General features: G+C 38.3%; 1 protein-coding gene across 1 annotated transcript in view; it reads left to right on the top strand.

Moving 5' to 3' along the window:
* The window catches only part of STIL (STIL centriolar assembly protein), a 65,798-nt gene that overhangs the window by 28,977 nt on the left and 23,967 nt on the right, over positions 1-12,854 (top strand). The window contains exons 10-11 of the mRNA XM_081816860.1: positions 429-594; positions 3,660-3,888. Coding sequence (XP_081672986.1) covers positions 429-594; positions 3,660-3,888 — 395 coding nt within the window. The remainder of the gene's footprint in view (positions 1-428; positions 595-3,659; positions 3,889-12,854) is intronic.

The following is a 12,854-nucleotide window of genomic DNA, read 5'->3' as shown; positions in this document are numbered from 1 at the left end:
AAAAGAAGTGTTAACATTCAGGCTTTTTTACACAAGTGTCCATTTATGAATGCCAGTTTAAATACTTTTATGTTTTCACTTTTAAATTTACACTTCCGCCATGGGGCACCTGGCTGGCTCAGTCAGTAGAACGTGCAACTCTTGATCTCAGGGTTCTAAGTTAGAGGCCCTTGTCGGGCATAGAGTTTACTTTAAAAAAATAAAAAAATAAATAAAATTTACACTTAGCCTACTTAAATACTTCTTAATAATGAAGGATAGTGATTTCTGCATTGAATAAGTTTTATGGTATGATCTAACTGAATTGTGAGAAAATAGGGTTAAAAGTTATTTATAATTGCGGCACTTTGTAATTCATTTTTAAACTCCGCTGCCAATTTGGTTGATTATTTCACTGCCAGTTTAAAATATGTTTTTAATTGATACAGATTCAGCGTTTATTGGAAGCACAGTCTCTGCAGCCCTGTTCCCCTAAGACAACCTCTGCTGAAGACATGGTGCAAGCTGCAAGACAAATGGAGCTGGTTTCCATGGAAGCACAGTCTTCCCCTGGCTTGCACATGAGAAAAAGTGTAAGCATTGCTGTGAGCACAGGTAATTTCATTTTTTTTTTTAATTTGTAAGGAATTTTTAAAAAATGCTTTTCAAATCACTTAAAATTTTTACATTGAAATTGGTGCATGGTACAAACAGAACCAAAACCAAGGTGAAGAGAGTATCACTTACTTAAGTCTTTGTAATTTTACTTTTTATGAAAGAGAAGTATATCTGAAAACAAATGGGAGGCCACATGACATAATACATTGTTTTTGCTTCTTTCCTGGACTGGACCCAATTCTTATAAGAAAAGTCATCTGTGGTTTGAGGGATCAGGGAAGGTTTGTTTCATCTATGCAGTGGTATTGATTCTGGGCCTTAAAGGGTATGTAGGGTTTTAGTAGGTGGAGTGGAGAGATGGCAGAACAGGATGGGTAGAGAAAATAGTGGGGACACAGTGAGGAAACACAGGGCTCTGAATTGTCTAGTACTGTCCTATTTTATGGAGAACCTTAATTACATCTTTCAAAAAGGAATGTCTCCTTTATTCAGTAAGCACTATTGAAGGCCTTTTTGAAAAATCAGTTAATAATGTAAATGACATATATTTTTTTACATGTTTGCTCACCACCAGACCCTGAGATCTTCAAGAATGTCCCCAAGATTTAGCAAGATGCCTAGTACATAAGGTGATGGTGGTAAAAATGAAGAGAAAGAGTTGTGTAGTGTGTTAAGATTTGGTAACTAATTGGATATGGCAATTGGAAGAGGTAGGGTTCTAAAGTTACTGGTTTGGATCCCGGAACAGAAATAGGATATTAGTGGAAAAATCAGTGAAATCCAAATAAAGTCTGGAGATTTAGTTAATTGTAATGCACTAATATTGGTTTCTTGATTTTGAAAAATGTGCCACGGTAATGTAAGATGTTAACATCAGGTCAAACTGGTGAGTATACAATATACTCTCTATTATCTTCTCTATAAATCTAGAATTATTCTAATATTAAAAGTTTATTAAAAATGAAAATAAAAGTTACTCCAGGATTTTCAGCTTAGATGACCTAGGGAGGACAAGTTAGAAAAGCAAAAGAGAGAGGATGAGTTCGGTCTAAATATCTATGCATTTGAGTTGCTTTGGGAAATGAAGATGGTGATACCCAAACATTTGAGGAGTGGAGATGGGTTGATGACCTAAGATTTGTAGAAGTAACAGATGAAGATTTGAGCCTGGAGAATAAAGATTTGAAAGGGAGAAAAAGAAGGAAGGCAGATTTCTATATTCTGTCTCTGAACCCATTTGTTAACTGTCCATGTAGAGGGCAGCAAGGAGGGAGGGGAGGAAGAACCTCTTGTACATTTATAAGTCAGATATTACTGAGTATTAGTCAAGATTCTTTGGCTGCAAGTAATGTGAACCACTTTGAAATAATTTAAGGAAGGGGAATTTACTGGAAGGATATGAGGTTGTTTCATGAAAACCAAGGCCAAGAGTGGGGCTCGCTTCAAGAAAAAACTGGAACTAGAAACTGGAATACCATTAGGACTGTCCAACCATATGGCTGTTTTAGTCAGTTTTTCTGCTCAGTTTTTTCTAGCTCACCCAAAGCTCCAAAGTGTATGTGTTACACAGTTTTAGCCATGTACACAAACCAGGTTACTCTCCTTTAGTCTTGTTTCAAATTCAGAGAACCTGAATGGCCTAGTTTGGATTAGGGTTTAATCCCTGGTTCAATGGTAAGGGGGTTGAGAAGCATGTAATAGGGACATATCTGCTGGAGTCTCACCTTTGTTAATTGCAGGGGTGACAGTTCCCAGAGGAAGTTTGTATGTGTTGTAAAGGGGTAGTGGACAAGGAGCTGTGCGTATTGTGAGCTAACCAAACATACATACCAAACATACCAAAAAAGTGCAGTTTCCTCCTATAAACTCTGTACTTTTACTGTATTATACTTGGTTCTCTCTGTATCTGTTCCTAGCCTATAAGCCTTTGGGATCTCGAACGCTGCCTTATTCCACGATTATATCTCATTAGCTAACATGATGCCTGAATCATAATGTGTGTGAATAAAAGATAATTGAATGAAGTCATTTACATGTTTAAACTGATATTCTGAAATTATTTTGAAACCTCATAGATTCATATTCAGTTATTCAACTTGGATGACGGGTGGTTATTACTTATATGCAGAAAAAAGCATTATTAATAATGTTAGAACTAAATGGCTTTTAAAAGCATGTTTATTCTATAGTGATACTTAATTTCCTAAAGGTATGTATTGGCAAATATTCCAGAAGAGTAGCAGCACTTACATAACTTTTTCATAATGGTCCTTTTTTTTTTTTTTTTTAAGATTTATTTATTTATTTGAGAGAGAGAGCATGTGCATGTGAGCTTGGGGGGGGGCACAGAGGGAGAGGGAGAGAGTCTCAAGCAGACTTCTCACTACTCTGAGTAGATCATGACCTGAGCCAAAACCAAGAGTTGGATGCTTAATTGACTGAGCCACCCTGGGGCCCCAAACATTTGATTTTTAAATACTTGCCTGATACTACGTATGTCTGATAGGTCCCTGAATATTCTCATAAATATTGCATTTAAAGATAGAAATCAGAGAGCCTAGGGACTCGTTATATGTTTTCCCTTGTTTTTCAGAACAGCACTTTTCTATACGCACACATACACCCTAAATTGTATTCAGAACCTTTATATGTGAAACACGTCATTTGAGAGCTACACCTCTTGAAGAGACAAGGCCCAGAATGTCCCCTGTTCCTTTTGTCCCAGGTTGTTTATTATTGTTTTTTCTTTTTTAAATAGGCTCCATGCCCAGTGTGGAGTGCAGTGTGCTTGAACTCACGACCCTGAGATTAAGATCTGAGCTGAAACCAAGGGTCAGACACAACTGACTGAGCCACCCAGGCACCCCCTCCCCCACTTTGTAGACCAGTTTTCTGTCTTTTCACCTTACCTCTTTATGGCATTTCTGAGAAGATATAATATGAAAACATTTCTAGGTAATTGTGTTAACACAATACGCTTAGTCTTACTTAGAGGTTTGTCAGAGGATTATTTTTATAGTAGAGTATTTGTTTCAGTATCTGGTTAATCATTTAACCTCCAGGTGCCAGCTTGTTTTGGAATGCAGCAGGCGATGATCAAGAGCCTGCATCTCAGCAGAGGCAAGATGATACCAAGATTTCCAGTGAGGACATGAATTTTTCTGTTGATATGAATAATGAAGTCACAAGTCCTCCAGGTAGCGCATCTTCATTAAAAGCAGTTGATATTCCCAGCTTTGAAGAAAGCAACATTGCTGTGGAAGAATTTAATCAACCACTTTCTGTATCCAAGTAAGGTGTCTTTGATTCAACACTCATCCTCCTTTTTTTCTTTTTAAATTCTAGTATTCTTTTGGTGTTTTAACTCAGAAACTGTTTTGTAAATGGTATTTTCAGTAGTGTCTCTCCTGATACGGTTCTTATGTAACTGACAATTCTGACCCTTCTAGAACTGTTCCCAGATGTCAGTCATTGGATGTGTTACATTCTAGCTGAATCAGAACATATGAAGAAAATTTCAGACATACATATGCTTAAGCCTTACTGTAGAGATTCTGATAACTAGCCCCCAGATGGAGATGGGGCCCTAAATTTTGTAAATTTTTAAAGATTGTGCATATTGCAATTATATGTATGTAAGAATTTATTTCTGAGATTTACTTCAAAGTAACCTGGTGAGAAAAAATAGCTGTGGGAGATGAAATGGCTAGGGGTGTAATTGGAGTAAGAGTGATTGTAAGTACATAGTTTTTTTTAAAGATTTATTCATTTATATTAGAGAGAGAGTTGTGTGTGAGCGGGGCAGGAGATGGGGGGAGGCTTGGGGTAGAGAGAGAGAGAATCCCAAGCAGACTCCGTGGTGAATGTGGAGTCCTACATGGGGCTCTATTCTAGGACCCTGAGATCATGACCTGAGCTGAGATCAAGAGTTGGCTGCTCAACTGACTGAGCCACCCAGGTGCCCCCTGGGAGTAGGTAATTTTTAAAACTGTGTATAATGATTTGTTATACTATTCTCTCCTGTGTTTGAAAATTTTCATTAAGTTTTTTTTTTTGTATTAAACAAGGATTTCAAAGTAATTAAGATCTTCAGGAAATTAGGAAAGAAATTCAAATATCTTTGAGCTTCTGATAAGTACTGCCACAGAACTAGGCCTTAGAGATTAAGCAGTAGGTTAGGAAAAGCTGCTAACTTCATGGAGTTTCCATGACTTGCAGAGACAAACAATGACCATAAAAGTAACAAGTAAGGGACTCCTGGGTGGCTCAATCGGTTAAGCAGCTGCCTTCGGCTCAGGTCATGATCCCAGGGTCCTGCTCAGGGCCTTGCTCTGGGCCTTGCTCGGGCTCCTTGCTCAGCAGGGAGCCTGCTTCTCCCTCTGCCTGCAGCTCCCCCTGCTTGTACTCTTGCTCACTCTCTCGTGCCCACGCTCTCTCTCTCTCTAACAAATAAATAAATAAAATCTTAAAAAAAAAAGTAACAAGTAATTTAATTTCATATAATCACAACTCCTGTGAAGAAAATAAACCGGGGTGATCAAGTGGAGTGTAACTGGGATGGTGGCATGGGAGTGAGGGATATATTAAGTAGGGGAATGGTAAAGGAAGCCTTCCCTGAGCTGGTAACATTTGAGCAGTGACTAGAATGATAAAGAGCCAGCTCTGAGAACATCTGAAGAGTGTTCCTGGTAGAAGAAATGACAAGTATAGACCCTGAGGGGTGCAGGACCTTGACAGTTCAGGAAACAATTAGGAAAATCATTGTGGCTAGACACAGTGACAGGGAGGGATGGAAGGAGGGAGAGGGAAGAGGGGGAGGGGGTAGGGGGGTGAGAGAGAGAGAGAAAGTGCTCAAGAGAGCATGCTTATAGGAAATGGGGTCAGGGATATAGGCAGGAGACAAATTATGTGGGGGCTTTGTAGGATGTAGAAAGGAGCTTTGAATTTATTCTATGCTCATTAAATCCAGGGAGGATTTTAGACAAAAGAGTGGTATCTGATTTTTCATTTTTTAAATAGCTGTTCTGTGGCAAATGAACTGAAGGAGTTTAGAGTGGAAGTAGGGAAACTGGTTAGTATAGTAAAAGCCACCCCAAGTGAGATGAAGGAGTTTGGACTTGTGGAAGTGCTAGAAGGAATCAGGTGCAGAATAAATACTATAAATTTGAAGATAGAGGAATGATGTAGGTGTAAAACACCATATGTAACAGTTAAAAGAGGTAAATTTGGTGGTGGGGTGGCATGGGGCAGACAGCTGATTTTTTTTTTAAGTTATAAGCCTTGTGATAATATTTGACTTTTTTTTTTTTTTTTTTGCTTGATACATTCTAGGTACATTTTATTTTTATTTATTTTTAAATTTAAATTTTAGGTAGTTTTTTTTTTTAATTTATTTATTAGAGAGAGAGAGAAAAAGCACCAAGCAGGGGGAGCAGCAGGCAGAGGGGGAAGCAGGCTCCCCACTGAACAAGGAGCCCGATGTGGGACTCGATCCCAGGACCCTGGGATCATGACCTGAGCTGAAGGCAGACGCTTAACCAACTGAGCCACCCAGGCGTCCCTAAATTTAGGCAGTTAACATACAATCAGTATTGGTTTCTGGAGTGGAATTCAGTGATTCATCACTTACGCACAATACCCAGTGCTCATCACAACAAGTGCCCTCCTTAATACCCATTACCCATCTAGCCCATCCCTCACCTACATCCCTCCATCAACCCTTACTTTGTTCTCTGTTATTAAGAGTCTCTTACAGCTTATTTCCCTCTCTCTTTTTTTTTCTTTTCCCCCTTCCCATATATTCTTCTGTTTTCTTTCTTAAATTCCACATATGAGTGGTATTTGTCTTTCTCTGACTTATTTCACTTAACATAATACACTCTAGCTCCATCTATGTCGTTGCAAATGGCAAGATTTCATTCTTTTTGATGGCTGAGTAATATTCCTGTATGTGTGTGTGTGTGTGTGTGTGTGTGTGTGTGTACACCACATCTTTGTCCATTCATCAGTCAATATCCATAGTTTGGCTATTGTTGATAATGGTGCTATAAACACTGGGGTGCATGTACCCCTTCAAATCTGTATTTTTGTATCCTTTGGGTGAATACCTAGTATTGTAATTGCTCAATCATAGGGTAGTTCTATTTTTAACATTTTGAAGAACCTCCATACTGTTCTCCAGAGTGGATGCACCAGTTTGCATTCCCACCAACAGTGCGAGAGGGTTCCTCTTTCTCCACATCCAACACCTGTTGTTTCTTGTGTTGTTAATTTTAGCCATTCTGACAGTTGTGGGGTGGTATCTCATCCTGGTTTTGATTTGTATTTCCCTGATGATGAGTATTATTGTTGAGCATCTCTTCATGTGTCTTTAGTCATCTGGATATCTTTTTTTTTTTTTTTAAGATTTTATTTATTTATTTGACAGAGACACAGCGAGAGAGGGAACACAAGCAGGGGGAGCAGGAGAGGGAGAAGCAGGCTTCCCGTGGAGCAGGGAGTCCAATGTGGGGCTCCATCCCAGGACCCTGGGATCATGATCTGAGCCGAAGGCAGACGCCTAACAACTGAGCCACCCAGGTGCCCCATCTGGATGTCTGTTTTGGAACAGTGTCTGTTCATGTCTTCTGCCCATTTCTTAACTGGGTTATTTGTTTTTTGGGTGTTGAGTTTGATAAGTTCTTTGTAGATTTTGGATGTTAACCCTTTATTAGATATGTCATCTGCAAATATCTTCTCCCATTCCATAGGCTGCCTTTTAGTTTTATTGATTGTTTCCTTCACTGTGCAGAAACTTTTTATCTTGATGAAGTCCCAATAGTTTATTTTTGCTTTTGTTTCTCTTGCCTGTGGTGACATGTCTAGTAAGGAGTTGCTATGGCTGAGGTCAAAGAGGTTTCTGCCTGTGTTCTCCTCTAAGATTTTAATGGTTTCCTGTCCCACATTTAGGTCTTTCATCCATCTTGAATTTATTTTTTTGTGTATGGTGTAAGGAAGTGGTCCAGTTTCATTCTTCTGCATGTTGCAATCTAGTTTTCCCAATACCATTTGTTGAAGAGACTGTCTTTTCCATAGGATAGTCTTTACTACTTTTTCAAAGATTAGTTGACCATATAGTTCTGGGTCCATTTCTGGGTTCTCTGTTCTGTTCCACTGATCTATGTGTCTCTTTTTGTGCGAGTACCATACTGTCCTGGTGACTATAGCTTTGTAATAGAGCTTGAAATCCGGAATCGTGATGCCTCCAGTTCTGTTTTTCTTTTTCAGAATTGCTTTGGCTGTTCGAGGTCTGTTGTGCTTCCATACAGATTTTAGGATTATTTGGTCTAGCTCTGTGAAAAATATTGGTGGTATTTTGATGGGGATTGCATTAAATGTGTAGATTGCTCTGGGTAGTATAGACATTTTAACAATGTTTGTTCTTCCAATCCATGAGCATGGAATGCTTTTCTATTTCTTTGTGTCCTCTAATATATGTCATTTTAAATTATTTTGATTACCATAATGATAAAAACAATAAACATGTTCCTCCAGAAAACTAGAAACATTTATCTCCTTCGCTCAGTATAGTTTATGTTTCAATCATATAATTAAATTCTCATAGTATGTACCACAGTGTATTAAAAAAGGTATGTAAATATGTCTCCCCCATTAAATTGAATTCCTATAGGACAGGGATCATACTCATTTCTGTATTTTTTTTTTTTTAAGATTTTATTTATTTGAGAGAGAGAAAGTGAGAGACAGAGCACTAGCAGAAGGGGAGGAGCAGAGGGAGAAGCAGACTCCCTGCTGAGCAGGGAGCCCGATACGGGGTTCGATCCCAGGACTCCGAGATCATGACCTGAGCTAAAGGCAGACACTTAACTGACTGAGCCATCCAGGCACCTCGATTTCTGTATCTTTAGAACTTGACCCAGTGTATGGGTGTTACCTATTTTGTATGAGTTCAATGATAGGAAGAGCAATTTAAGGTGAGCCCCAGAATAAGTCCACATTTTATTTGGAATAATTAGAAACTGAGATAAAGGGTGCCTGGCTGGCTCAGTCGGAAGAGCATGTTACTCTTGATCTCGGGGTTGTGAATTTGAGCCCCATGTTGAGTGTAGAGATTACTTAAATTAAATTAAATTAAATAACTTTAAAAATAACTGAGAACAAAGAGGAACTAACTATGGTTATCCTTATTTATCCTCCTTGACTTCTGTAAACTGTAGACTTCTTTCTAGAATTATGGGGTTTCCCCCTGAAATAGTTTCTAAGTCAGAGCTTAAACATCTCCAATCCATTGTGGTTTTTAACTTGAGAAACCTATCTGAGTTAATTGGTAGAAGGTAGTTAATTGCTTTTTCAGGGTAGCTAATCAGCTCTGTTGATTCCAACACATAACTAGATGTAAATCTGATCTTCAGCATAATGTATTGATGTGGATTAAATACTGTCTTCATTGTTGTCTGTAGTGATTTTGGTGCTTCTTACAAGATTCTTCCCAGATATGTGGTCAGATTCATCCTGTGCTTCCCACTGCTAAGTGTTCATACATGGCACCTAGCCACCTGGGTTCCCTGTCTCCCTTGGATAGTCCTCCTGAATCTTTTTTCTGATGTTAAAGCAGTCTGTGAGGGATAAATTTATTTACTTCAAAGCATAATTGGTAACTGAAAACTTTTTCCCAGTGAAGAGCAGTGGTATGTGGTATTTATACAGACTTTCATTTGAAAAAATCCTATTTTTCTTTAGAAGTCATACTTTGGACATACCTACTAATACTTGTCATATTAGAATCATCTTTTAAAATTTTGTTTTGGAGTGCCTGGCCGGCTCAGTCGGTAGAGCATGTGACTCTTGATCTCATGGCTGTAAGTTCAAGCCCCACATTGGGTGTAGAGATAACTTAATAATAAGATCTTTTAAAAATATATGTAAATAAAATTTTGTTTTAATCTTAAATCTTTTGAGGTTAGAATCTTTAATGTTTTGGTTCTTTTATTTTTCTTTTGTTTTTGCTTACTAGGTTAAACACCAAAACTGACATTTTAAAATTCTTGAAAATGCAGTATAGCTGAGTGATTATGATTAAGATGATGGGCTCTGATGCCAGACTGCCTGGGTTTGTTTTGTTTTTGTTTTTATTTTTTTTTTTTTTAAAGATTTTATTTATTTATTTGACAGAGAGTGAGAGCAGGAACACAGCAGGGGGAGTGGGAGAGGGAGAAGCAGGCTTCCTGCCGATCAGGGAGCCCGATGTGGGACTCGATCCCGGCTGGGATCATGACCCGAGCTGAAGGCAGACGCTTAACGACTGAGCCACCCAGGCGCCCTGACTGCCTGGGTTTAATCACAGCACTGTGACCATAAGCAGATTTCATAATTTATGGATGACTTGGTTTTCTCATCTGTAAATGGAGACAATAAAAGCACCTATCTCAGGATTGTTGTAAGGGTTAATTAAATAAGTTAATATATGTGAAGCACTTAGTACCTAATTACTGTTATCATTTAGCTAAAGATGGAGTAAGGCAAACTCAGTAACTGACACAGATTCTCCCTTTTTTTTCCTTTTTTTTTTCGGACTTTCCTTAAAAACAAAGTGCTTTGCAAATGGTTGGATGATAAAAATCCTTCTCAGTACAAGTAATTTCCCAAAAAGCCATAAAATCTCTATAAAGACTAGATTTCTGCTTCTCCATTTGAGAGTTTTGGTGTTTTCATTAAGGTGAAATTCGTTAACATGGTTGAAGATAAAGGTTCAATTTGATGTTTGGGGAATAAGGGGAAAGCAACAAGAGATGAAGAGAACTAAGAATTATGATCCACCCACTATGTGTGTCTGGTACTATGCTAAGCACTTTGTATCTCCTTTAATCCTGTCACAGTTTTTTCAACCCAGGGAAGTGGATATCATTTTTCCCTTTTCATGGATGAGGAAATCAAGGCCCAAGGAGATTAAAAAATTTGCCCAAAACATGATGAACACACAAATAACTCTATTATAAATGAGAATATATGTGACATAAGAGATAAAGGGAAGTGCTAGTGGGAAGCAGACTTTAAAAAAAAATTTTTTTTTAAGATTTTATTTATTTGTCAGAGAGAGAGAGAGTGCACAAGCAGGGGGAGCAGCAGGCAGAGGGAGAAGCAGATTCCCCACTAAGCAGGGAGCCCGATGGCAGGACTCGATCCCAGGACCCTGGGATCATGACTTGATCCAAAGGCAGATGCTCAACTGACTGAGCCACCCAGGCGTCCCAGGAAGCAGATTTTTAAAATGACCCTTGGAGGGGCACCTGGGTGGCTCAGTAGGTTGAGTGTCTGCCTTCAGCTCAGGTCATAATCTCAAGGTCCTGGGATCGAGCCCTGTGTGGAGCTCCCTGCTCAGCGGGGAGTCTGCTTCTCCCTCTCCCTCTCCTTTTGCCCCTCCCCTCACTGCTTGTGATTGCTCTCTCTCTCTCTCTCAGATAAATAAATCTTTAGAAATAAAATAAAATGACCCTTCGAGGGTGGATAGTTTGACAGGACTGTGCCCGTTTAGATGCATTAGAGCAGTAATCCTCAAGTCCATGGCATTTGAAAATACAGACAGATATCTGTGCCCTTTTCAAGTTCAGCATCTCTGAAGGGTGAGGTCCAAACAGTTGTATTTTTTAAAAAAAACTTTACAAGTGATATTGCTGTGCTGCCAAGATTGAGAATTACTACATTGTGTACTGAAAATATATGGGCTGAATTCAGAATATTATTAGTAATCTAGTTTGTTCAGAATATAAAGTAAAACAGGGGGCATTGTAAGAAATTGGCTGAAAAGCCAAATTGGCCACCAAATTTTGGAGAGCTTTGGTTGGCAGAATAAGGAATTGTGTTTGTTTTAATAAATCATTTACGGTTTTTGTTTGTTTTGTTGTTTTGGTAAAAAATACATAACATAAAATTTACCATCTTAATGATGTTTAAAGGTACAGTTTGGTAGTGTTACATATATTTACATTGTTGTAAAACAGATCTTCAGACCTTTTTCATCTTGTAAATCTGAAACTCTGTACCTATTAAAGAATAACTCCCTTTTCTCCTCCCCCCTCAGCCCCTGGTAATCATCATTCTACTTTCTTTTTCTCTGAATTTGACTACTTTAGATACTTCATATAAGTGGAATCATACAGTTGTAGGATGTGACAGGATTTCCTTACTTTCTAAAACTGAATATTATTCCATTGTATGTATATACCACATTTTGTTTATCCATTCATCCATCAATGAACATTTGGGTTACTTCTACCTGTTGGCTATTGTGAATAATGGTGCTGTGAATATGGATGTGTGAGAATCTCCTTGAGACCCTGCTTTCGGTCCTCTTGGATATATACCCAGAAGTGGGATTGCTGGATCACAGGGTAGTTGTACTTTTAACTTTTTGAGTAACCTCCATACTATTTTCCATAGTAGATTCAGTCATTTTATAGTCCCACCAACAGTAAAAGGGTTTTGTTTGCCAACACTTATTATTTTCTGGGGTTTTTTAAAGTAGCAGTTTTAACGGGTGTGAGGTGATGTAGCTCATTGTTTTTGATTTGCATTTTTCTCTCGTGTTACTGATGTTGAGCATTTGTTCATATACCTGTTGGCCATTTTATATCATCTTTGGAAAGAAATGTCCTTTGCCTATTTTAATTAGGTATTTCAATTTTTTGTTGTTGAGTTGGAGTTCTTTATATATTTTAGATATTAACCCCTCATCAGATGCATAATTTGCAAATATTTCTTCCACTTAAGGTTTTTGTTTATTTTTTTAAATTAACATATAATGTATTATTTGTTTCAGGGGTACAGGTCTGTGATTCATCAGTCTTACACAATTCATAGTGCTCACCATAGTACCTACCCTCCCCAATGTCCATCACCCAGCCACCCCATCCCTCCCACCCTCCTCCACTCCAGCAACCCTCAGTTTGTTTCCTGAGATTAAGAGTCTCTTATGGTTTGTCTCCCTCTCTGGTTTCGTCTTGTTTCATTTTTCCCTCCCTTCCTCTATGATCCTCCGTCTTGTTTCTTAAATTCCTCACATCAGTGAGATCATATGATACTTGTCTTTCTCTGACTGACTTATTTCGCTTAGCATAATACCCTCTAGTTCCATCCATGTCCTTGCAAATGGCAAGATTTCATTTTTTTGATGGCTGCATAATATCCATTGTATATATATACCACATCTTTTTTTTTTTTTTAAGATTTTATTTATTTGACAGAGAGAGACACAGTGAGAG

The sequence above is a fragment of the Leptonychotes weddellii genome, chromosome 4, assembly GCF_054177405.1.
Source record: "Leptonychotes weddellii isolate Sample4059 chromosome 4, ASM5417740v2, whole genome shotgun sequence".
Classification (NCBI taxonomy): Eukaryota; Metazoa; Chordata; class Mammalia; order Carnivora; family Phocidae; genus Leptonychotes; species Leptonychotes weddellii.
The sequence above is the reverse complement of the archived record's forward strand: the minus strand, read 5'-3'. Positions and strand labels throughout refer to the sequence as shown.